Here is a 26,890-nt window from a genome sequence, read left to right as displayed (position 1 = left end):
GTGTTTGGTCATCCTTTATTCATCTTTTCTCGCCAACCATATTCATCGTTATCCATATTAAGAGAAATCCTGTATTCAAATTTCTTTTAAGACCAACTTTAAGTTTTTGCCCTCCATGTGACAAGAGTCTACAGTACATGCCTCTCAATCTGTATTTAATATTCTGACATGTCCCTACAGGGGATTGAATCCTTAGGTAGCCGTCCTGACCTAGTACGAATCAGCAGAGAGAGGCTCTGGATGCAACGCCTTCGTACCATTCAACCTCATGGGCTGAACATTCAAGAAGGACATGACTAACTTTTTTCTGTTCCCTACTCCTTCTCCCCTTTCTCCCCCCCCCCCCCCCCCTTTCACTCTTCTTCTCACAGCTCTCTTCCCCTCCATTTTTCTTCACACCTTTCTGTCTTTGTCCCTCTCCAGTTTATTCCTTACCCTGTGCCTTTTAATCCTCTCTTTGTCCCTCCACAGTTGATCTCCTTCCTCTCCTCTTCTCCTGTTGCTTTCTACTTATAATCCCTTTCATCCATCTCATTGTGTTCACCGTGCTCATTAACCTGTCTGTATTCTGTGCGTGTTTTTGTCCCCTTTGTTACTGTAACTTGTCATTTAGCCTCTGAAGAAGATCCTGCTAGGATCGAAACGTCAGGCCAACTTACTTTTACACATTCTATTACACAGGCTCTCTAGTGGATAAGCAGTTTGCTAACAGTTTCATTTTATTTTGAAGTTGCAAAGAAGTTGGAAGGGGTAGAACTGTTCTTGAAAAGAAAAATGGTGTTAGATTTTAATGGGCTGCTCATCATGTTTATGCTGTGTTGTCTCTATTTTCAAATCTTTGTGCTAATCTTTTACAGTTTACTAACTTTGTTAAACATTTTGATATATTACAGTATATCTTTTTTCTTTCTTCATCAGGGATTTGGAAGTTGTATAACCGTTGTTTCTAGAGTAGTGTCTAAGCTACACTATGTGATCTGCAATTGCTGACCTGACACTAGTGAACATCTGTCAGTAATCAGGTAAGTTTCATCTAAATGTTGACTCCTCAACTGCAAGCTCCAACAGAATTCAGCAAACTCTTAAGTTACTGTATTTGGACAGAAAGTAGATCTCCCTCTTTGGAAATAAAATGGAAATAAAGTTGAGCAACACTTTAAACATGCTACAGCAATGAGCAGTGTTCAGAACTCTAGGTAAACTGATGTTATCACACTGTGCATGATCTCACGAAATCAGAACAGTCTTATCAGGGAAAGAGAGGATTACGTATCCTGGAACAGATTTCTTAATAGGAATTGGTAACATCATTCCAAGTAGTGCAGTGACCAATGTTGTAGTAACTGGTAAATTCTCTAGCCAATTCCTTATACTTTCAGTGTGCATTAGAACCCAGTGTCATATCTATGGCATTGTCAGGACTGATGTAACAGCGCCCTCTGCAGAATCCCCACTACATGTACGGGATACACAATCAAAATTTGGTCGAGCAAGACTGATTATTCATCAATGTCAGCAATTGATCAAGTTTTTTTTACATAGAATGCTAAAGGGAATAGAGACACATGGCACTGTGTGTTTCATGTTACTGTAGCACCATGTCTGCGATTGGTGATTGAATTAGGATCCACGCATGTACACTTTTGAAAGTTGAGGGAAAGGACAACACATATTGCAGGTGCTCATTTAATAATTTAGGCAGTGACGTTACCCAGGCAACATGCAGCACTGTCTAGACTAGTAATGTTAACAAGTAACTATTACAATAAAATGAAACTGTTAGCAAACTGCTTATCCACTAGAGAGCCTGTGTAGGAGAATGTGTAAAAGTAAGTTGGCCTGACGTTTCGATCCTCGATCTTCTTCAAAGGCTAAATGACAAGCCTACAGTATTACAGTAGAAGAAAGGGGGAAAAAATTAATTTGGGAAGATTGATTGATTAATTAATTGACATGAAAGTCTGAAATGAAGTCATCTCATTCATATAATGTTTCAGTTATGAAATATATACATGTTGAAGTTATGACATCAGGAAACATGATCAAATGTAAAATACCAAATGTCAGAGTTGTATTTCTATGACCCTCATTTGTTGTTTTGATATTTGATGACACCCTCTAATGGAAGTGATGAATGTGTCTATGTATTACCAGTGATTTAAAGCTTTAAACTGACTATGTGCTCTGCACATGCTTACAATGTACTGGACAGTAAACTGGCTTATGAATGTACTGTAAACCGCAAACCGTAAAACGTACTGTAGTTGCATTGCCGGCTGGTGGGCAAGAACAATCTGCAGGATGTGCACTGAACCGTGATGTTAAAATGGTATTAGTAAAGAAATTAAAGTAGAAATAAATAAAAATGAAAACAGAAGAAACAATAGCATTGTCTCTGTTCATTAAAGAGATTTTCCTTCTGACTCCAAAACAGTTCTCCAAGAGCGTAAACCAGGCGTGAAAATAGGGTTTGGAAAATCCAATACAACGTTACAACGTTAAAGGCTGTATGATGGTAGAGTGAGAAGGAGAAGGTCAGTGACCTTTGATAGGGTCATTGGGGGCACAGTGCAAGAATGTTACCAGTTATTAATTACAGTAGGCTAGGTAGATAGGTGTGCGTAGGTACATGGGAGACAGGTGAGTATTGTCAATCGCAAGTACCCAAGCCAGTAAGTTTTTGGGGATCTGTACTTTGTACTCTACATAAGTAGTTTCTATTTTATCTTGTACAATGAATGTTATGAGAAAGATAGATGGATTTTATATAGATAGATGGAACAATTCCTGTATGATAGAGTGGTTTATATGATATATACTAAGGATGGTAAAGTGAGTCATGAAAAAACACTTACTCTATTTTTGATGGTAGACTGATAAATTGGATGTTATCTTGTTGGTACGATCTATAAATATATATAGATAGGAAAATCCTTATCATGTTGTTTTATTGTCTTATCTGTGCATGTCAATATATATTTTCTTGATAATGAGACCATTAATGATATTGATAAATCTCAACTCATTCAGTATTCAATGATTATCACGTACACCACGTATATCCATGTAGATATTGTGAAAATCTTTATGATCAATGCATGTATACACATAGAATGATTTTTATCTGGCAGTATCGCTAATGGCAAATGCCATGCAAAACAGGCTGCACTCATATTCAAAGATGTTTGGTATGTTTTATACACTGAAACATTATTCTACTTTACTTGGCTTACCTGTCTTCCCACAATCATGGCACTCTCTCTTTACCATGTCTAGAGTGTTCTGGTAAACTCATAGCACTGTATGCCCTCAGTGACCGGTTGCTACGGACTTATCATGTGGCATTACTTATCTTTTGATGTCATTAATTAGAATTCAGAAAAACGAGACCAAATTTATAGATCAATCGATAATCCGAACCCATTTCGGTAAAAATTTTTGGTCATCAGCCTTAGGGTCCCTCTAATCATATTTAAATGTTTGCTAGATGCTACTCTCATCTCCCTTTCACTTTCTCCTCTTTACTTGTGCGCATTCCCTTTGATCCAGAGTACCAACTTCAACAGTTTAATGGTTAACCCCCCCTCTCCCCACCCCGATCCCCCACCTACTGATCAATTGGATGCTGTCTTGGCATAGATCTCCCCTTCCCATTCCCAAATCTCTTCATGGAAGGGAGAGGAATTGGTCAGCAAGGTATAAATGGGTGTATAATACTGACAGAAGGGGGATCGTGTAAATACCTTAGCCCTTCTACAATAAAGATATATCATGGTCAAATGGTACCAAACTGTAAAGACTTCTTTAGATTCCAACTTTTGCCTCATTTGAAAATCATTAATTCTTTAAAGCCCAACTTTATGGCCGGATAGTGAGGAAATATCCGGTTCCGGTTCCGGCCGGATATTTTTCAAAATCCGGCCGGATCTTTTTCAAAATATGGCCTGAATTATTCCTTAAAAAGGTGTTGGTATTAACTTAAGTCAATGTAAACTATTTCCAAAAATTAATAAAAACATTCAAAGTAAGGAAAAATTAGGTTTAACATGTTTAATTTAATTTTCTCAATGGTCTGACCCACTGTTTCTAAAGATCAACCAAAATAATACAACTACTGCAATAATATGAAGCTATATACAACAAATACAGTTTGCAGTGAAAACATTTCTTGCAGCCTTCATCAGTTCAATATTGTGCAGTTAAAATAGACCATTCATATACTTATCAGTCAAAATACTGTTCCATTGAATCTTTACTTTCCTATTATTGTTGGCATTCTCTTGGATATCTCTTGTCACCATGAAAGTTCCTTAAAGTTCATGAAAAACCTAAATCATTAAGTGTTCTAATGAACATTCAATTCCATTTTAAAGGTTAGATAAAAGATACTGTAGATAAGAAGTTTCTTCCACTTCTGGAAAGATACAATGCTTTTTTTTATGTATTTTACAGATAATATTGCAGTGTAAAAATTTGTTACCAAATAATGAATAATAAAAGACAATTCTAAATCCAGATAGTAGTGTTATTACAACAATTAAATAATCTTTTTATTCAGTATAAAGTATGAGATTTGTGAAATGTAGCTTCCCGTTTTAAAACAAACTTCATAGGTAGTATGCAGTATTTTTCCAGCAAACACATTTACATACTGTACTGTATCAGTTTGTCAACAATTATATTGTAGTTATTTTATTAAAGAATGTAAACACCACTTCAAGTCATATTTAATCTCATAAATGGGGTCTTAATTTCACCTTCTTTATAATATGCGTATACCTCACCTAAGATTTGCTCCTTGTTTCCGGCTGGATTTTATCCGGCCAGATTTCATGTACTATCCGGCAAAATCCGGTTCCGGCCGGATCCAAAAATTTGGATCCGGTGCATCCCTAACTTTATGTACAGCATGCATGTAAATTAATCCAGTTCGTAACGTAGAGCTACTTGATGAAACTGGGTGCTAGCTGTGAAGTAACCTTCATTTTTTCAAATGAAAAGTTGTGCAAATGATTCTTTAATATTCATTGTAAGATATGTAGGTACGATACAGACTACAATTGACTTAAATCTGAGAAATCCAGCATTATTAACCATTCTCAGCCTGACACGACAGTACATTTTTGAGTTGCAGCCCTTTGCAGGACTTAGGCTGCACCATACCAGCATTGGTTGCATTGGGAGCTTGATCTCTCTGCTGGGCATCAACCCTAAGAGCTAAGTTTACAGTGAAAACAACTCACAAGGGGGTAGTTGGAAGGTTACGAAATTTAAATTATTGGATAACTTCATTGGATGACATGAAATATCGTACCATGTTTGAGATTAAGATATACTGTAGAAACCCAAAATTTTGCCTTTAATGAACTTTGATTGGCAGGTCATCTTTTGTGTGTGTGAAAGTAAATAAAAATTCCAGCAAATTCTGCCATACTATGCAGACCACTAAATTTGAGTGACAAATGACTGCTTAAATACAGGTCTGCTACAGTAAGTGTACCAGCCTGCTCGCTATAAAGTGAGCAGCAAATCAGCCAATGAACATGTATGATTTATAAACATAACCTGCACAATTTTTTCGTTGAAATGTGTTAAGTCCAGTTTGAATGACTGAATCCTAGTACAAGCTAGTGATGTAGTGTACAGTACGTACAGTATTTTGTATGTTACACACAAATACTGTAATTTCCATTACTTATTATTTTGTATCACCATCTGGTGGTGGCTTATTTGATTTGGATTTATATTGGGCTTCGTTAAGGTTACAGACTTACAGTAGTTATCCATAGTACATCTTCTGTATGTCACAGACTTTGGTACAGTATATGAGAGAACAGTGTAGATACTGTGCATAAGGAACCTGTGATGTGTTTAATCTGTTAGTAATCCCCCTGCCATTGTATCGTCAGAGTCATCACTTCCTCGTCTTCGTTAGAATTGAGAGTAACAAAAATCTTGGACAATTTCCTTTCAATTATTACAGACGGCAAGATACTATAATTTGCGATGTCGGTACGCTCCAGGCTCGAGAATGGTAACGAGAGTACCAATGGCCTGGTGGGGTCACATCAGGGGGACAAGCAGAACAACAATGAGAGGGACGGCAAGGTGAACCTCAAGAGGCAGGTGGGCCTCTTGAGCGGTATAGCATTGATCGTGGGAACGATGATTGGATCTGGCATCTTCGTCTCTCCGGTCGGCGTCCTGCGTCAGACAGAGAGCGTAGGGATGAGTCTGGTCATCTGGCTGGCCTGTGGTATCCTGTCAACGTTTGGTAAGCTTTCGCAGTACAGCATTCAGTAGATATAATTATGTGTGTAAAAGTAAGTTGGCCTGACGTTTCGATCCTAGCAGGATCTTCTTCAAAGGCGAAATGACAAGTAACAGTAACAGAATGGACAAAAACACGCACAGAATACAGACAGGTTAATGAGCATTGTGAACACAAAGAGATAGATGTAAGGGGATTAGTAGACGATGGATGGAGAGAAGAAAGAAAGAAAGAAACCAACAGGGGTAGAGGAGAGGTAGGAGATAAACAGTGGAGGGACAAAGAGAGGATTAAGGGAAGGGGGTAGGAAATAAACTGGAGAAGGACAAATACAGAAAGGTGTGGAGAAAAAAGGATGGAAGAGAGCTATGAGAAGAGGAGTGATGGGGGGGGGACAAGGGCAGAGGGAGGGGGGACAGAAAAAAGTTAGTCATGTCCTTCCTGAATGTTGAGCCCATGAGGTTGAATGGTGCGAAGGCGTGGCATACACAGCTTCTCTCTGCTGAATCATACTAGGTCAGGACGGCAACCTAAGGATTCAATCCCCTGTAGGGACATGTCCTTAATTGTATGGTTGGGAAGGTTAAAGTGTTCTCCAACTGCGGTCTCAGTCTTCATGGTGTTGACTGTGGATCTGTGACAATAGAATCGCTTCTTGAGGGTGGTTTTGGTTTCGCCAACATACTGGATGCCGCAAAGTCTACAAGAGAACAGATAGATGACATTAGTAGTTGTGCAAGTGATGTGACCCATAGTCGTGTGTGTGAGTTGCATGCTGTGGCTGGTGATGGATTCAACAATGTTAATTACCCTAGCTATTTGAAGAATGTGGGAAAAGGCAACATAAAGAAGACACATGTGCAGGCAGCATTAGTAAAATTTACAAATGCTGACCTCAACTGTGCAGTATATTATGCTTTGATTTTCATCATATATTTCTGTATCAGAAGCTAAAATGGAATTCCTTTCAGCTGTCAGTTTGAGGAAAAAGTTGTAAGACTATAAAACAGGTGTTAAAACAGGTGTTAAGACTTTCTCATCAAAAAGGTCAATGTAAGTCAAATCTCATGTACTGTTTCGGCTACTTTCGAAAAGATTGCATTCAAAACAGAATATTTACATGTAATGTTCCAGCTGGCTGAAACCTGTACCACAACTAATATTGTTTCCAAAGTTCTTTCGATACAAACTGTTTAAAAATGAACACACCTGCTGGTAAGTGTTGGCAAGACAATAAATCTAGAATTAATGCAATGATGACCTCAGCTAAAGATTAATTTGAAACATTTTGAAAACGTTGAATACTCCTGAGTTTTCACCCTCGGATTGAGAGAGCAGACAAATGCTGGCAGTTGATTGGCTAGTGTGTCCCTCAGACAACCAAGTCTTTTGTCTGACAACCAGTCTGACAACCAGGCTTATAGTGACATGTATTACGTCATTTTAAAGTGTGATTTACAGTATTTGAAAGTCATGATATAGTTTACACTAGACTGGTTTACAATTACAAGTATCTTGTATCTTCTTAGTCTGAATGTCATCATCGCCATTACTCTCCCAGTTCCAGTGCCTGTGAGTATTCAAAAGTCAATTGAGAAACTACTGTATAACATCCATCTAGATCAGACAAATATTTGCAATGGCTGTTGTTTACTCCACAGATGTGTGATGGGTGGGGTGTTGCTTACTCACTAGCTTAAAGTAATATGATGTTTACTTTTAAGCCACCTCTTTACCACTACCTGTCTTCATTTGGAAAACATAGGGACAGATGGGGGTGGGGGGGGGGAATGGGGAGGGGGTTTAATGTGTTACAGTCAACACATGAATTCTTGATGTTCAAAAATTCAGGTGTACACTGATGTAGTACAATCTGGATATATTATAGGCATTCATGATAGCATTGTACATATGGTGAGATTTTGCAAAACTTATACTTAGCTAGGCTCAACGGTTTCTGTCCACCCCAAGAAAACAGTCAAAAATATTTTAGTGAAAATTACAGCTTACAGTATGTGAAGGGAAAAAGCTTGGACTTTAATACTTGGAGTATAAATTTGGCTGTGCTCCACCCAGATTCTTTAATGTCCCAGAGGGAGGGGGGTGGGAAAGGGGTGTCTCATGAACAGGCCAAGTCAGAGTGACACACACTCTGAAGTGAAATTTTAAATTTAATACTACTTGATATATCCATTGCAATCTCTTCTTGCCAACCTAAGAGTTAAGATCTGTTGATTGAATATTAATTGCCAAGTGATCTAGATCTGCAGCATGCGCGCAAGATGACAAACATTAGCCGTTGGCGACAAAAACATCATGAATTTAAAATTGCTTGAAATATTTGATGAACTTGTTTTGAATAATCCCTTTAATATAGCCTTCTTTTTCATCCTGCCACAACACAATTCCCTTCCCCCACCCATCCCCCACCCATCCTTCCCAACACTCAAGATCTGTCGGCCTTTTTTGTATTAAACTAAGAAGAAATTAGTTTCGCAGATTCGTTACTTTGCATCACTGAGCAGCTAAAATGAAGTAGTATGATTAACTGTCTCCATGGTAACTGCACTTAATTTTTGATATTGATTTACAAAGATTAAAGAGCATGATTTTTTTTCTTCCAAAAAGGAATATTATTTAGCCTGTATATATATGCTCAAGACAAAAGAACTCTGTTATCCAGTATTAATTTGTTTTTATGGAAGCAGCTTTCTGCATTAAATTCGCCAATTTTCGGCAATTTCCACCAACTCTTCTGAGAAATACTGTAATCAATGTGAAGCTGCATTTGATTAAAATCTTAGGCACTCATCTGGCTTTGTGCACCAATTGAAGGTTCATTTATGAGTAAAATTTGCATACGATTCCGATAATTTCGTCCTCTAGACACGTTTTCGTTTTAGCCTTGAGCTTACATATTGAGCAAATATGCACTGTTTAATTATTGACAATTTTTTATTTTTAGTGTGATGAGTTAATAACTCATTTTTCATTATTATGTCGACTGTAGTTATAACAAACACTTACTGTACCAAGTCAAAAAGCTGCTTTAGCTGTGGTGCATATACCAGGAGGTTCATAACTTGGTGTATAAACGATAGATCAAGTGAATGCCAAATGGCCGATGTTTACACATGTAGTTTCACCGAAAAGCCTGTTAAGTAGGGTTCACTTTTTGTGTCAAGTGTAGGTCCTGTAAAATTTATTGTCATCGCTGATATGAACTCATTCGAGCAAGAATTGTTCAAAATGCAGATGACAAGCCTAACAAAGGTCAAGTAACAGATTGTACAGATGGTGCTGATGTATTCTAAAAGTGCGCAGTAACGCTTTGGTACCCAGTACCCTGCCATGTTTTGTTCTGAGGATGGGTGGGGAGAGGGAGGGGGAGGGGGAGGGGGAATACAGTAAGGCAGGGGCATGTTCAAAATCTGTAAACCAAATGGCAAAAGGTGTATTATTCTGTTTAATCACAACGAAGGGGTTAATAACAAGTTTCACTAATTTATAAATTTGTGCCAAAGTTCTCATTGACTCTTAATGGTTACACATCACAAAGTTCAGATTGCGATCATGGAGCCCTATTCCAATCGTTGTAACCCTCTCAAAGAGTCACGACACATTCTCAGTTACTTACCGCATGCCTCTAGCAATTCAAAATAGTCCACGCGTCTGGAGTATCAACAATTCCCAGACGATGTTAACACAAATGGTTTGGATGGGAAGTCATCACTCACTGACATACGGTATTAAAGCAAAGTTAATAAAAACAATTTCAGCTAAATACCTTCATTCATAGATATACATGTGGGGAGTTAATACAGTATTAATACTTGTGGGGGAGTTATCAGGGGACAGTTTAATGTCTCGAGTGAAGTAGACATGATGTGTTTATCGTTTGGTAAACATACATGTCTAGAATTGAAGATTTGTTCATGCGTTCATTACCTCTGTAGGCTAGTGAGCACGCGATAAATTGCGTTGTCCTGTAACTTTGTCTGAACAACGGCTCATGTTGCAGTACAGTATACATCAGATACAAGCACCATGAAGATCATTATCTTAGAGCTTTCATTTTACGTTAGGTCGAATTTTGCTGACATTTCACCAGGATGGAACATGTATATTTTTCGCAACCTGAACATCAACCTACTGTATAAAGTTGGAAACCATTTGTAACTTTTGTATATATATAAATGTGAATATTTTTAAAGTTTCCTGTTAAATGCAAACATAAGTCGTTTCATTCACTGTAAGGATTATTTTTGAAATATGAGCTTCATACTTGAGCCTTGAGGAGATTGTAAAATTTCCTGGAGAAAATTCCCTGAAAGCCCTCTGAATATCACATTATATTTCAATATTTACTGTAAATGATAACAATTATTGTATGTACTATTCTGTTAATTAACAAGAATTTAAAGTTTGGAAGTGTTCACTTATGCTTAAAAATTTAAAACACTTCAAGGTCTGTTAAATATGGAACTTGAACACCTAAGGAAATGTCAGTTCTTTATAATGGTCTTTTAATCTTTTTAATGTGATTAACTTGGCAAGTACACATTTACTGTGTGGTTGGTGAGTAGCTAAAAATGTCTGTCGATATCTCTGTCTATTGTTATAGATATCTCTATCTATTGATATCTATAGATCAGTGGAGTAGCCAGGAATTTTTCAGTTGGGGGGCGCTGGGCGGGCTTGACTATTTCCTGGGAGGGCGTCTTGTTACTATCTAAGCGGAGTGCCACCATGGGTTGGCGCGCAGCGTACCGAAAATGTTTAGCTAAAAAGGCCTCCTAGATCGTCGGAAATGACACTTCCCAGGCCTTTTAAGCAGGGGCGTCAATCCGATTTGAAACTTGGGGGGACGTAATTGATTCGAGTATTCTGGCTGCAAGTACTATCTAAGCGGAGTGCCACCATCGGTTGGCGCGCAGCGTACCAAGAAAATTTCAGATTTCAATACCTGCCAGATCGCTGGAGATGGCACTTGCTAGGCTGGATAGCAGCCATCTAGTCGCATGATTTCGGGAGAAAATTAACAAATTCGTCACTCAGGAAATGTGCAATGTAGTTCATGCGGCCTTAATTTTTACCGATTATGCTCCCCATTTCATTTCCCTAATATTAGGGAACAGGCACCGTCTTTGAAACACAATCTACAACTAAACAACAAATATGTACAGGCTATGGCTATAGCTATGATTTCCCATACTTCTTGAACTAGTTGTAGGCTCCGGCCGCACCATTATCCGAACACAGCTTGTGGTTTCAATCTCAAATTTCGCTCGTCGTGACACACAGACAAAGTTGCAGGTCATACCGATGTGAAAACTCTCGGTCACTTTTCATGGAACTGAACTTCTAATATTCGAAGATATGAAGCCTGAGATGTGTAAGCCCTAGCGAAATAGAGCCACGACACTAAAATGTGTGTGTAGGGAGGGGGGACACTTGATAGTGTGTCCCCCACCCATCGAAATGTGGGGGATGTGTCCCCCGCCCCCCCCCACCCCAGGATTGATGCCATGCTTGTAAGCTGCTCTAAAGTTTCCTCAACATCCCTCTGAAACATTATTAGGGTGATAGACTGATTCTCAGCGATAGTATTGTCTCCTTTCTTGAAAATTTGGTGGTTTTAAGAGCATCAGGGTATGTCCCAGAAGTGAAAACCCGGCCTATGCACTATGTCACATCCGGTTTTTCAGCAACTATAGCCTACTTCCGGTCCGCGGTCGAAGGGTCGTTCATGAGTGGTCATCATGGAGATTTGAGACCATTCAGACCAATGATATATTTTTCGCACATGTAATTTTTTATCGACACCCAAAATCCCAGTGGGGGGGGCGGCTGGGGGGCAACAAGCTTTCATGGGGGGCTGTCGCCCCCCATGCCCCCCCCCCCCCCTTGGCTATGCCACTGCTATAAATAATATCTATAATCTATTGATCTGGATAATCCACAAGATCCACAAGGGAAAGAAAAAGGATATTGGAAAGTCTCTTCACATGAATTTTCATCTGTATCTTATGTCCAACCTTGCAAAATAATATGATAATTTCATTCCTATCTGCTTGCTGTTCCCCCTTCTGTTTTTGTCCAGCAACCACATCTTATATTGGACAGATTGCTATTAGCAATCTGTCCAATATAAATTAAATGTATGTATGTATAGCTAAATACTTACCCAAACACTTATTCTGATCAAGAGGTCTTGTACAAGAATGTTACACAACCTTGAACCGATAAAACCAGCTGTTAAAACAGCAGGTTTAATGCAGTGGACAAGCAGTCTCTGGATGGCCATCGCTGAATTGTACTTTGAGGATATCAACACCAGAATAATATATTAAAGCAGTGTTTAAAACAGCATTTGTTGGCAGCTCTGTCAGAAATTTCTGTGTTGGTACATAGCATGCAAGGGCTTCAGCTATGGGCCTATGGCACACATTCAGCTCGAAAATTGTATACATTTTCAGCGTACAGTTTCTTTCTCTAATTCTTCAACATCTATGGTACAGTAGCTTTTGCGATGTGTTAGTGCTCAGCATACTGTACATACATCTACAATTGACATATTTTCGACAAAATATTTGATGCAATCCTTAGATGTATCGGCACTAGAATGGTGCAGTTTTAATATTTATTTTGGCACAGGTTTCTTGAAAGAGTGGGAGTATCTAAAATTCACTTGTGTGGCCTCGACTGAGTTACAAAATACGATCTGTGTTTTAATACAATATAAATGGAAATACAACATGGAAATACAATATGAATGGAAGTAAAATGAGTAAGATCTACAAAAAAAAACTTGGGGGCAGCTATTCCTGCGTTCTTTACAGTTGAAGGCAAGTGACAAACAATAAAGTTGATATGAGGGAAAATGTAGAACAAACCATGTGTTAATTGATAGGGATGATGCGGACCTAAGCCTCAGTAGTTTACTTTTATCGTGTGACATTCTTTTTGCGAGCAACGTTGCTACAATAATGTAGAACCCTTCAAGTAGGGCTAATTTTGCTGATGATGCAATGATAAAATAAAACTGTATAAGCAGTTTTTCAAAAGTATGTCATAATATTCCAACAGCATCATAATTGGATACCTACTGTACTATATTATAGGAGTATATGCAGAACACATTAATTTCATGCTTTTCAACATTCTCTCCACCTATCTATAGGGTCAGCTTGTTACATGGAACTAGGGACTATGATTCCCAAGTCAGGTGGCGAGTTCACATACCTCACACTGACATACGGCCATAGCCTCGGGTATCTGTATTCCTGGATGAGTCTGTTCCTCACCAGGCCAGCTTCTCAAGCAATCGTGGCTTTAACCTTTGCATTCTATTTTAGGGCAATGTTACTTTCGGTAGCTCCAGGGATTTGTCAGCCGTCTCTCTCTATGATTAAACCGACGGCAGCGAGTTGTCTCTGTGAGTAGAGAGGAATTAAAGCTCAAATTTACTTCGCTACTCTCATAACCTCCTCCATCTATGTAACCGATGATAATTAGTCAAACATCTTTCGCATTATACCCCTTATATAAAGTACTGTAACCCACTTCAGCCTACACTGCACCATTTATAAAACACGCTTCAGCTTGCTTGTTTTTGTGATTTGTCATTAAGGTAAGCTGGCTAGCTAGTAGCAAGCAGTAAAAAAACCAAACATTGGTTGGGTTGTTCTCATTTTACATCCGTTTGCGGTAACTATTAACAGACATATCACCTCCATCCAAGCATAAAATAGTTGCAGATTTGACCAAAACGTCCAGATTACAGAGCAAACAATTGCGGCCCTCTTCTAATGGCATTCCTTATCCATTCTATCCTATCTTCCTCAATTTTCCCTTACTAGTCTTAGCCTCATATACTCGGTGGTGGTCGGACATGCGGTCCATGGATGCTTCTACATGGATGCATTTCTTCCTTGTTTTCTGGCAGCCTTGCTCAAAGCTTTCAGCCGTGCTTTTCTGATTTAGAAAGCTTAAAGTTTTGGTTCCGATGCTTTGCATCCATCAGAACCTATGCAGTCAAGTTGGTGGATGTACAGTATGTGCTTGTGTGCGTATGTGTGTTTGTGTATGTGATCCTCTAGCTTGTAAACATGGTATCGCAAGAAGGAAATTTGAGATGTCATACTTGGTATGTACGTTGGTCAGGGTCAGTAGATGATCCCTATTGTTTTTGGTGGGGCTATCATGCATATTAAGGAGTGGGAGGGGCTTAATGTAAATTCTGAAAATGTCAATATTTCTTCAACCGTATTTCTGATTTAGTTCATACTTGGTATGGAGATGACGGTGATAGTAAGTAAATGTTCTTTGCAACAACAAGTTTTACCTCATTAATATTCATGATGGATGGGGTTTAATGGGAAATCTTGAAAAGTTGCTTGTAAACAAGATATCTCAACAAACACAAGTTGAATCAATGTCATACTTTGGTAGGTAGATGACCTACAATGAGTAGATGTGCCATACTGTTTCTGGCTCCCATCTCATGAATATTAATGAGTGGGCAGGGCTTAACATGAAATTCTGAAAATGTCAATTTCGTTGCAACCATATGTCTGATTTAGTTCATACGTGGTATGGTGATGTGACTACATAGTACATGTCCTTTCAACAACAATTATTTCCTCACAAATATTCATGATGGTTTGCACTTACATGGGAAATTCTAAAAAAACAGCTTGTAAACATGGTGTCTCAACAACCACAAGCTCTATACCAATGAACTTGGTTAATAGTACATGCTTATGAGATTAAATTTAACCTCATGAATTTTCATGCATGCATATATGTTTTTACATTATGTCACTAAATAGACTTTGTCAACATGATAACCAATTCCTGGTACCATCCTTTATATGTTGCTGCATTAGTCAATAGATAATACCTCAGTGGTGTGCACAGGTTCATGAATATTAACATGTACATGGCTTACCACACACTGAATATGTTTGGGCATTGGAACCATTAAACGTTTTCGTTCTCTGGTTATACCATGCCGTATGTTCTAAAATCCTGGCAGCCACTATAACATGGCTTATAATACTGAACATAAAATTTGGCCATTTGGAAAGAAATTTGCTTGTCTTTAACTTTTTATTCAGAATATATATTATTCAGCAGTAATGTCGAAAATTCAAAATACACACATTTTTTAAGCTAGAAGTAATTTTGGGATTCAGGAAACTAAAAGAAAGTCTCTGCCTTACTTAAGAATTGGAAAAGTTTACTGATCAATAGGAGATGAGAGTGTAGGCTGTCACCAAACCATAGAGCTTTTCAGGTTCCTGAGTTAAAGGATATCTTGCTGTATGTCGTAGACTGCCGCCAACACTGCTATTAGTACAGGCTGTTGTTTTAGGAGATGAGAGTGTAGGCTGTCACCAAGTCAGAGAGCTTTTCAGGTTTTTTAGGATATCATTGCTGTATGTCGTAGACTGCCGCCAACACTGCTATTAGTACAGGCTGTTGTTTTAGGAGATGAGAGTGTAGGCTGTCACCAAGTCATAGAGCTTTTCAGGTTCTTTAGGATATCATTGCTGTATGTCGTAGACTGCCAAACTCTGCTATTAGTACAGGCTGTTGTTTTAGGAGATGAGAGTGTAGGCTGTCACCAAGTCATAGAGCTTTTCAGGTTCCTGAGTTAAAGGATATCATGCTGTATGTCGTAGACTGTCGCCAACACTGCTATTAGTACAGGCTGTTGTTTTAGGAGATGAGAGTGTAGGCTGTCACCAAACCATAGAGCTTTTCAGGTTCTTTAGAATATCATTGCTGTATGTCGTAGACTGTCGCCAACACTGCTATCAGTACCTGTAGGCTGTTGTTTTGTTTTCTATACATAGACCTGACACTTGATACATTGTGTGATGCTTAAATTGCGAAAATGACCCGAGTTTACCATGGCAATGCAAAGTAAGCCAATACACCATGAAAGTTTATTATAGCTAACAAATCTCTAAAATTTTGCATAATTTTATCAAGACAATAATGGAATATCAACTGATTTTAAACGTCAGGGTTAGCTACTACATAGACCAAATCCATTGTTTTTTTCTGGCTTTCATATTTGAAGAGAGTAAAGAAAATATCACTGAAGCCTTTTTTTCAAGATCTGTCTCATTATTCGTGTGGAATTTTAAGAAAGACTGTAAGATAGTAATAATAACTCATTGGACCTTGCCTACTTGAATGCCTGATGCAGCCTATGCTTTTAACATACTGCAACAATGGCCTCGTAAATTGCTCTTATATACTTTTATGGAAATTGTTCAGGGTTTTATGGTGTTTTCGAAAAGGACATAAACTATAAATTTATATTACATAGTTTCGACAAGAGATAAAAAATTACATCTGATGTTATTAACACATCGGAGGACTCGAGGTGTAAGATGATATACAGTAGTGAATAAACTTTGGCAAATCTAAAGCTCTTAGTGTGCCACATACTTTAAGACTCAAGAAAACTACTGTAAATTTACATGCTGGCAGTGTCTGATACAACTATAAAAGTCATCCCAGTGTTTAGACTAAGTGCTATATATAATTAAAGTATTGGCTTGGAAAGAAAGTCAGCAAAAGTGTGTGAAATATTATAAAAGAATGTGAGATATTATATGCTTTGTTTTAGATGATTGTGATTGTCCTCTACTTTAAATGTATGTCTGCTGATTAAGTTTCTATAAAGAGATCTGCCATTTTACCTAATGTTTTGCTGTAAAATACATATTTGAAACAGAAAGGGTCCAATTTGGGAATATCAAACCTTTAATAGGACTCAGGAACCCCAGTTTGTGGCTTGGGTAGAAAAAAATCTTTCCTCTGGTCATCCAATTGATGCACCATAGATGCTCTCAACAGCTACTGTATTGTACTGCAGTTAATGAGGGACAGAAAAGCTCTGGCTGGGTTCTAGCTCGGGGGGGGGGGGGGGTGGGGGAGGGTTCTGACAAGAGCAAGATTGGTGTGTCTCAACAGAAACTTTGTCTGAAACAAGTTTTCAAAATGTGAAATTTGATTTTAGCTGTATAGACCCATTTCATGACTTGAAGGAAACACCTAGATACCTTCAGTGTGTAAGAGTTTTGACTTTCCGTAACAGATGAGAGTAAATTATTTAGAGTTGACTTACATGCCTGATGAATATGGAGTCTTAATATAATGTGGTCAAATGTTTATATTCACTAAAAACAAAGAAACTAAGCAAAGTTTTATAGATTAATTTATATGTTACATTCAGTATTCCCCTATCCCACCCCACCACCCTCCCCCTCATAATTCTAGAAAAACAAAAACTAGTCCTCAAATACATAAAAAACAGTTGTTATATTCAGTTATCTAATTTGAGCTGACATCATGAAAAACTTTCTGAGAATAAAGTGGGAAGTTGTTGACTGCCTGTAAAGTATATTTTTAGCAATTAATGTTTTCCATTCTCAAATTTATTGGTAGTACAGCTAGATGAGCTTGAATTCCTTTTTTTCTGTTTCCTTGATATTAAAGTGACACAAAAACTGTTATGCAGTACAGTGCGTACTTGTGTCAATGGATCAGACCCAGAACTACTGTACTACACACGCCTTTATAAGGATTTAATAATAATATTGTTGATATCTCATTACAGAACATAATGCAAAAGTGGTCAGATCGCTACGCAGAAAGCGCAAGACCGTTTAGCGGTTTTAATCTTAAACAACGAACCACATGGTTATTCATTTTGTTTTATGAGCAACAGCTCTTGTTGATAATGCATAAAGCTACAGTAGTACCACTCTAGATGTGAACACCAAATTATTCCCAGATGAGCACTTAGAGTCTTGAGATATCCGATTTGACAGAACGCAATTTAGTAACACTTCTGTGAGTAAACAAGCAATATCGTGGTATTAAACAAATTCCACTTCATACATCCCATCTGGAAGAGAAAGTACTGTAGTTAAAGCAGCATTTTGCGTTTTTTACTTTTTTGACATGTCCATCGAGTATTTTACATATATCAATCACAAAACAGCAAACTAAGATATTAGCCAAGTTTTTCCCTGCCAACAACGTTAATTGGCGAGTAATTAAGGATATTTGCAGATAATGAGAAGAGTGTCCACGACAAATTCCACAGGTAAAATTAATCGCATACAGTTCCCCCAAAACCCACTAGTTTGAATTCAACCAATCAGAGATGCAGGTTTAGTTATGAGCCGTTGCTAAAAATAGGTTCAGGACTTTGCGTTGGTACAACCAGGGAGATGTATGGAACTCCCTGGTACAACTGCCATATAGACTGTACACAAATAAAGCATGGTGTTGTATTACATAGGCCTATGGGTCAATGACGTTCGTAGTGTTTAAATATTCATATTATGGGCGAGGTTTCTTGGGTTCTAACGGAAATATCTTTGAGAAAAACAAAGTTGAAAGTTGCAAATTTTTCGACTTTTATGCCACCATTTGAAGTAAAATTTAAATAGATAAGCTAGTTATGTATGTCGTTATGGCAAAATGCTGCTTTAAACTAGAGGTAGTGAAAAGGATCGTTGACAGTTGGATTAGCCTGTTCTTGCTTTATTGCTTCTAGCAGAAAAGTACTGTACTGTAAACCAGTCTAATCAGACCACTGTAAATTCAAGTGGTATGTAATTGGAGCCAGCATACGTGAATAATCGGAAGGATAAGTGGTGGATGCATTTCATTCGTGTTCATGCAGCATTGGACCGTAAATGTGATTATAAGGAGACATTTATGTAACATTGTATAAACTGTATAAATACAGTATCTATATGCAGCTAGTTTTTTTCAGGAATAGTTTGGCTGCAGTCCAAGTTATCATTTCTGTTCCAAACCAAAAATGTCGAAAACATGCATAAATAACCATTGATATGATATATAATGTAATCAATGCTGTAGTTGGGTAGTAGGGTAGTTGCATAACATTACCAGCATAAGGTATAGAAAGAAACTTCTGGTTAAGATATAGTCATGAATCTATTTACCCGTACAGTTGTGTATGTCATATACCCTATAGCATTTGTATTCAAATGCAAGTGAGAGGACATACAGGTAAATAGCAGCCAGTGTAAGAGGAAAAGTTGGAAATGTTTATTTGTTGGATAAACCCATGATTCTCCATAGCATAACCACCTCACTTCTCTCCATCCTCCATAGTGGGCATAACCACCCCACTTCTGAAGTTCTCTCCACCTGAGCCACCGTACAACAATTTTACACATACAGTTATGAAGATACCACTAGTATCATGCAAGCTGTGTGGGACGTCTTTTTTGGTTTCCTTTTGCGGTTCATCCTAGCTGAGCATTATTTTGCAGCAACATAGAGATTTTCTAATTGACAAGGCACCTACTGTACCTTAGTATAGGAGTCAGCTGATACCAACAAGTTATGAGTAAAATGGCTTTTAATGTTTGATTGGCAATCTTTCTCTAAGTACACTACCAAACATATATTTACATTAATTAAACAGCATTGTGAATAAATCTAGAAGAATCAGTAATATTTAGAATATGGTAAAGGCAATTGCCAAGTGCAGTAAACGAAAGACTAGCAAATCATATAGATGAACGAGTGAAGGTATACAGCAAGTCTTTAAACTATCAACTTTTGTATATTTTTGAAAGACGTTGGAGGGCAAAGGAAGGTACTTTATTTCAAGGGTAGTGTTGTGGACCAGTAAGGGTTCCAATAAGTGCCAGTTGTGTCCAATTAAATTGTGCTGCCACCTGTATCATATAAAGGTAATTGTTCCCGGCCATTTCATGATATTGCGCATTTTGGTTGAATTTGCTTCCCTCTGGTGGTACTACCATTGACTCTTATCAGGAATGACTATTGACACCGTGCCTGACACCATGCATAGTCAATTTGTAAGTTGACCAAAAGGTGTTATGCAGAGCAATGAAAGGACACATAAACTTCAAAAAGTTCATGTTTGTTTACAAAGAAATATTAATTGCCTTTAAATCTGTGGGACACAAACTTTCCTTTATAATATGTGATAACACAGTTGTGATGACACAAGTGACAGAGTGTCTACACAAGTGACAAATGAGGGGCAAACACAGTTAGTTCTCAGCACATATTGAAAGATCTCTTTGGTAGATTGTCGGGTATCCAATTATGTGTAAATATTATAATGTATGACTTGATTCCTAGAGATACAAAGTTTCAGTCCAATGCAACAATGCAGACTAAAATTGGATACAACTTTTCTTAATTGGTTTTGCTTTATTAGTAAAGTACAGATGGTTCATTGAATTAATTGACTACTAACTTTAGACTGCACTGCCATATATCTGATTGTCTGCTTCACTGGATTTGCAGCATAAGTCTGTGAGATTGTCTGTACAGTTCCAGCACCTTTCTTCGTTGTTTTGTGAAAACCTGGAACCCGGTGCGAATGAATACGTCTGCGAAAACGTTTGTCAGTTCAAATTATTCCCCCCAAAATGATCCAAATTGGGTACTGATTTTCAGATTGGAGAAGAAGATAGTGTTAATTACTGTACAGTGAGTACATGCAGTATGTATGCTGCACAGTGAAGTATGCTGCAAGGGGGACGGGTGATAGTTGCCGTGGGAACCAAGTAAGGACTTGAGTTATCAGGATGTGACACAATTAAAGGAGAATGTACTGATCTGTAAAGAATCTACAGAATCTGAATTGAACATCTAAGGTTTAACCTCATGTGCCTGATGATGTACATCAATTGGTGTATACTGTACATGTATGTATATTTAATGTTACTGTTTACCCCCACAGGAGCCCTCTGCTATGCGGAGTTAGGAACCATAATCCTTAAATCAGGGGCCGAGTATGTCTATCTTTATGAGGCATTTGGTGGCATACCGGCGTACATCTTTGCCTGGTCCTCCACCCTCGTCTTCAAGCCGCCACAAATTTCAATAATAGCTATCACGTTTGGCGCTTACATGGCCGAGTCTCTGATACCAGCCGGCTGCGGAACCACGGTCGTCGTCGCAAAACTCTTTGCCGTTCTAGCGATCTGTAAGTTCTGGCCTCCTTGCATTTGTTACGGAAAGCCGGTTGATCAACTGTTGATAAGTTGCAGTGGTAAACTGCACAGTATTGAAGGGAATGATCTGATGGTTTTTTACAAGAGACCTGAATAAAACAATTTGTATTTTCATGTCTGTTGTGTGAGTAGTTATGCACTGCATATCTGGTTTTGCTGTTTTGTTTTGGTTTGCTTTATACCCACAATGCAATAGCAATGTATGTTTGCAGGTTGTTTTGTTGCAGAATCTAACTTAGAGTGTGCGATGTGACACTAATTCCTCTTAACCATTTCCCGCTGAATGTTGCCCAATATGCTTGTACATGTATTAGAAATAGTTTTCATGTTATGATGAAACAATGGGAGTAAGAAATTTTGTTTTGAACCATTTTTTTTTTTTTTTTCAATTGATGAGCATAATTGCCTCCCAAAGCAAAACTGTACCTTTTTCATCAAAATGTGAGGTACAAATATACTGGATAGATTTCTCGTTGTCCCCCCCCCCCCCGCCTCAATTTCAACAAAGCATAATCCTCCACTTATTACGAAATAGCAATTTTGATACGATATGGAAATTATACTCATACATTATTTCGTGCATTATTTAGTGTGCAACAGCTCTAATAAGGAGAGATCTTTCCAAAATTGTATTCTTTTAAGCTGGTCTCTTTCCAGCAGACAGATTTTGGTATTTTCTGCCGCAGTGACCCATTTGCTTTTGAATTGCCCATACTGCCCCCCCCCCGCCTCTCTCATGATAGTATGGTGTTTCCCCTTCATCATTTGTCAGTATGACTTCAGATAGTTTGCTAATTTATGTGCGGTTATTAACAAAATGTCATAACGTCCTTTAGATGGCTGTGTAAAATCTCAATTTATACTTTTGTTTATTAGTTTTGAATTAAATTTGAGATTCAAAAATTATTTTATAATATAGTTTATTTCCTTGACAAAACCCATTTTTGTTTGGTGAAAACATTTTTTGTTGTCCCAAAATAAAGTCAGGAATGCTTTGCAAGATTTTGTAGACATGCATGGTAAATAGTGCTGACGTATAAACCTAACCCTTTGTAGCTCACCCTCTCTGGACCAGGCATGGGGTAATTTGCGAAGATGTTTCATGGTGTACACTGTGCATATTCTCTGGTTGGTGAGTGCCATATATATATTGATTGTCCACATACGTATATGTACAGTAATCTGCATGTTTCCATGGCAACCAAACTATTTAAAGACATATCAAGGGTTGATGAAGCCTTGTACATAGTTCAGTGGTAAAAGTTACATTTTAACTTCTTTGTTTTTGCTTTTGGTATAACAGCATTATTTGGTAAAACAGTTGCTTTTTAACCAAAACTATGTTATGGGAATCCATAATTTGTCAATTTCAGGCAAGGATGTAATCTTTTATTCTGTAAAATAAGAAAAGTGAACTTGTCAATCTGCAGATTGAAGACATATACAATACAAAAACTATGTATTATGAAATGTTACATTTATAGATATTCCCAATTTATAGAAAAGAACTAAATATAACTCTTTTGTGTGTTAAAAAAAAGAAACAGACAAAATCCTGTGTACAGATGAAAAGGATATTTAACCATGCCACATGTGATTTAGTGTTTCATTTGTCATCTGGCAACAAGACAGGGTCATTCTTTATGATCAATTTTTCAATGCTACTGTACACAAACATTTCATAACAGATCTACTGGAGGTCAAAACGCTTGACATTGTCAAGCTCCATATTAAACTTTATAATAATGTGAATTGTGATGTTCCTCTTTTCAAAGAAGACGATAAAATATTTCAAAAAATTGCCTAGGTTTGTGGCCTAAGCTTAGGCCACAAACCTATGTTCAGTGTCCTTGATATGAAGTTATGAAAGCAAAGGAATAACATGGAATAACATAGCAGCAAATTAGGCAGTCACTCCCTTTACATCAGCAAAGTGCATAATTAGCTAATGTTTATTCATAAATAAAACTAGAAATGAGAAAAGAATTGTAAAATGGTCAATCTTTGATGGATTTTGTTGGGAGTTGCAACTATTTTTATGATTTCTAATGCCTGTTAGAGTGATGAGGACAGTGTTGTTCATAGGTGTCCAGAGACCTTTAAGGTCATGGCAGTCATTCCAACCAATCACGATCCATGATATTTACAGTATAACTTGCACAATCAAGAATCACACTGCTAATACATACACCATTCATGCTACAGTAATCCAAACATTCTAGTTTATTAATGTCGCACTCTATGTTTAATTATGCATGCTTTATTACTTCATTTGCATAATAATACTCTTCACCTTTGATGCAGTTGTTACTAATCAACTTCCTTGAATTAATTCTCAAACTTCTCCTCTTCCTCTCCATTTCAGAAGTTATCAGTTTTTTTAAAAAAAATTTTCAATGTTACTTTCCTCTTTTGAGCATAAAAAATTGCATGTGATTTTGTTTTTGAATATTGCCTGTCCTTGTAATGCCAAATGTTATTTTCATATCTGGTGAAATTCCTGTGGGAATTCGAGTTGGTTTTTAAAAATCTAAATTTGCTGCCTTTTTGATTCTGAAGCTCTATTTTCAGGATTGCTACCCTTAACATTTTATCAAAGATTATATCTTTACTTTTAGAATTTCAAATATATATCTATATATATGTAAGATGACAAAGGATGGTAAGATAGAATAATAGACAAGAGCATGTTGTTGAAAGTGACCTTTTTAAAATGTCTCTCATGGGGAAAATCAAGTAAGCTTGATAGGTTGATGAATCAGTTCTAGTTCAATTTTTTAAAATTTCTTTGCTGATTTAAGGAGTGAAGAAACATAGTGAAATTGGGTGAGATAATATTAAATGAAATGTGATAGGTCTCTTTGAAAATAGTTGGGATCATATCAAAGTTTTCCAAGTATATAAACTTTACAGATGTGTAGGCTTGGAAACAGCAGTATGTACACTGTAGGATAGATGTGTATGCTTGGTGAAAAGAACAGCTGTATGTACACTGTAGGAGAGATGTGTAGGCTTGGTGAACAGAAGGGTAATATGTACACCATAGGATAGATTTGTAGGCTTGGTGAATAGAACAGCAACGAATAGAACAGCAATATGTACACTTTAGGATAGATGTGTAGGCTTGATGAGGATGAGGATGATGATGATGATGATGATGATGATGATGATGATGATGATGATGATGATGATGATGATGATGATGATGATGATGATGATGATGATGATGATGATGATGATGATGATGGTGATGGTGGTGGTGATGGTGATGGTGATGATATAATAATATATAATGATGATGTAAGAATATACAATGATGATGTAACAATATATACAAGGATATGTGTAAGCATATAAAGTGATGATGTAAAGTGAGATAGGAAAGTAAGAATAATTCTTCAGATTCATTGTAAATTTCTGTGAATCCAAATATAGGACAAAAATGTAACTTTGAAAAAATTCCTTGCAATGGCCTGTAGTAAATTTTTACCTTTATTTTGCGCTGAGTGACAGTGTAATGGTTTATTTGAATGAATTGATATCATATAGTGTTTTCATCACCTTTTTTTTCTCACAATTCCAAGCATTTTTTACATTTTTTTTCTTTTACAACCAGTGCTGATTACCTACATCAACTGCAAGAGTGTTAAATGGGCAACATCTGTGCAGAATATCTTCACAGTAGCCAAACTTTTGGCTTTGGCTATTATCTTCGTGGTCGGTGTGATCAGGATTTTCAATGGTAAAGTTTTGTCATTTATTCTCAACTTAAAATAATGTTATCTTATTTCGTGGCATTTCAGTCAAATTGCCATGAGATGGGATGCAACTGCCAAATACTCTGCTGTGGAACATATTGAAAATATCTTTGAACGCTGATTTGAATGTTGATTCCATTCCTTGATTTCTATCGACCCAGTACAGGGGTAAGAGAAAAATGTTTGGTTTTGGGAATTTAGTTTAAAAGCAAAAAAAAATCCATAAACTGTAACATAGATTTTGATAACATTTCTTAGAAATCACAAGAAAGAAACATACAAGAGTTCAGAGGGCTATTTTCAATGTTGGTCCTTGGCGATGTTTCTATTGGCATTTGTTCATTTGATATGTAATGTTTGTACAAGAGAAGGCAATGATTGAAGCAGTTATGAATTTTGCTTGTTCTCTCCTGTTTGTACAAATTTTGTGCTGAATATTGAAGCTATATAGCACAGTTAATGTAAAGACACATTAGCCGACGAACTAACGGCACACGGCTGTTTTGGATTTCTCAAAACACCAGTTGTATGAAAAATATATTTGTTATTTCTCTGTTCATAATAAACTGTGGTTGTTGTTGTTGTTTAATTAAAGAATCTGAAACTTTGACCTTCTCAATAACTGCTCCCTTCCCCCATTCCCAAAAAATAATAAAGTAAATAAAATTAGACAATATAGGCAACAGCTGAAATTTTGAAAAGGATAACTGTGGCATTGAAAAGGACACCATTAGTTAGTGAGATGGACTTTACCTTTTCCAAACTTGTCCATTAGGTCATTCAGATATTCGACAAAAAGGGATAGAAAATGAAAACAGGACCCAAAAGAGAGGATAAGAACATGAGAACTTGACTGTAGCAGAAATGGATCAGCAATAATCAGAAATTCTAATTTTGGGATTGTTTGGTACCCTATCAGTTCTGTATTGTAAACTGTAATGATGCAACATGTGGACATTATGGCTGTTGTGAGACAATTTTGAACCGTTTTGGAGATCTTGTTATAATTAAAGGCATTACTTGGGGGGGGGGCAGGAGGAGGGAGGGAGGGACTTTGTTTTACCAAATGCTGATGTCTTGTCTTTAGTCTTCATTGCATAATTGTTACTAGCTTCTTGACAATTTTACTCCCCACTAATCTATTATTTACGGGAAGTATGTAGACAGCTGACCACTCTGGTGCAGTGAACTTATTCATTCTGATAGTGTATGGTTAATACAATCCCAAGTTTCAAATTTCTGCAGATACCATATTACTGTCAATATAGTTGGGTTGTAACTTGTCTCCAATGCTCAAAACCAATATTATTTACACTAATGTGGACTAGCAAGACAATGACTAGGTTTTTAATAATTGGTATCTACATACTGCACTACAGGGGTGCATCTTAATGGACTCTTTTATTAAATGTGATGCTGTTGAGTCAAGTACTGTTGGAACTATAATATTTGACTTGTTTTCAATTCTCCTTTTGTAGGATATACAGAGTACATATCACCAAGTACAATATTCCAGGGCTCATCAACCAAGGTCTTTTCATATGGGATTGCATTTTATCAAGGCCTTTGGGCGTACGATGGATGGTGAGACATATGTATATTGCTCCTTAATCTGCTTCCTGTATAGTCATGGTTTATTTGGTTCTAATTCCATCAATGCAACTTACACTTATCTAGCGTCATACTTTCATTGTGTTACATTTGTACTTTCATTCGACAGCCAAGTATTGCTAACAAAGGTCCCAGGGGGACCGAAAATTCCAATATATTTTCAAAAAACTTTACTCCATATTTGTCAA

General features: G+C 37.2%; 1 protein-coding gene across 4 annotated transcripts in view; it reads left to right on the top strand.

Moving 5' to 3' along the window:
* Positions 1–26,890, top strand: part of LOC139965603 (b(0,+)-type amino acid transporter 1-like) — a 55,369-nt gene that overhangs the window by 12,518 nt on the left and 15,961 nt on the right. For 3 of the 4 annotated variants that reach the window (XM_071968141.1, XM_071968139.1, XM_071968140.1), the window contains exons 2-6: positions 919–1,022; positions 5,984–6,274; positions 13,455–13,709; positions 24,950–25,075; positions 26,570–26,675. In XM_071968141.1, coding sequence (XP_071824242.1) covers positions 6,007–6,274; positions 13,455–13,709; positions 24,950–25,075; positions 26,570–26,675 — 755 coding nt within the window. In that variant the 5' untranslated portion in view covers positions 919–1,022; positions 5,984–6,006. Of the gene's footprint in view, positions 1–918; positions 1,023–5,983; positions 6,275–13,454; positions 13,710–21,059; positions 21,306–24,949; positions 25,076–26,569; positions 26,676–26,890 lie in introns of all 4 variants that reach the window. The other variant, XM_071968142.1, reaches the window with a different exon arrangement.

Source organism: Apostichopus japonicus, chromosome 3 (genome assembly GCF_037975245.1).
Source record: "Apostichopus japonicus isolate 1M-3 chromosome 3, ASM3797524v1, whole genome shotgun sequence".
NCBI classification, from domain to species: domain Eukaryota; kingdom Metazoa; phylum Echinodermata; class Holothuroidea; order Aspidochirotida; family Stichopodidae; genus Apostichopus; species Apostichopus japonicus.
This window is presented reverse-complemented; position numbering and strand designations above follow the sequence as displayed.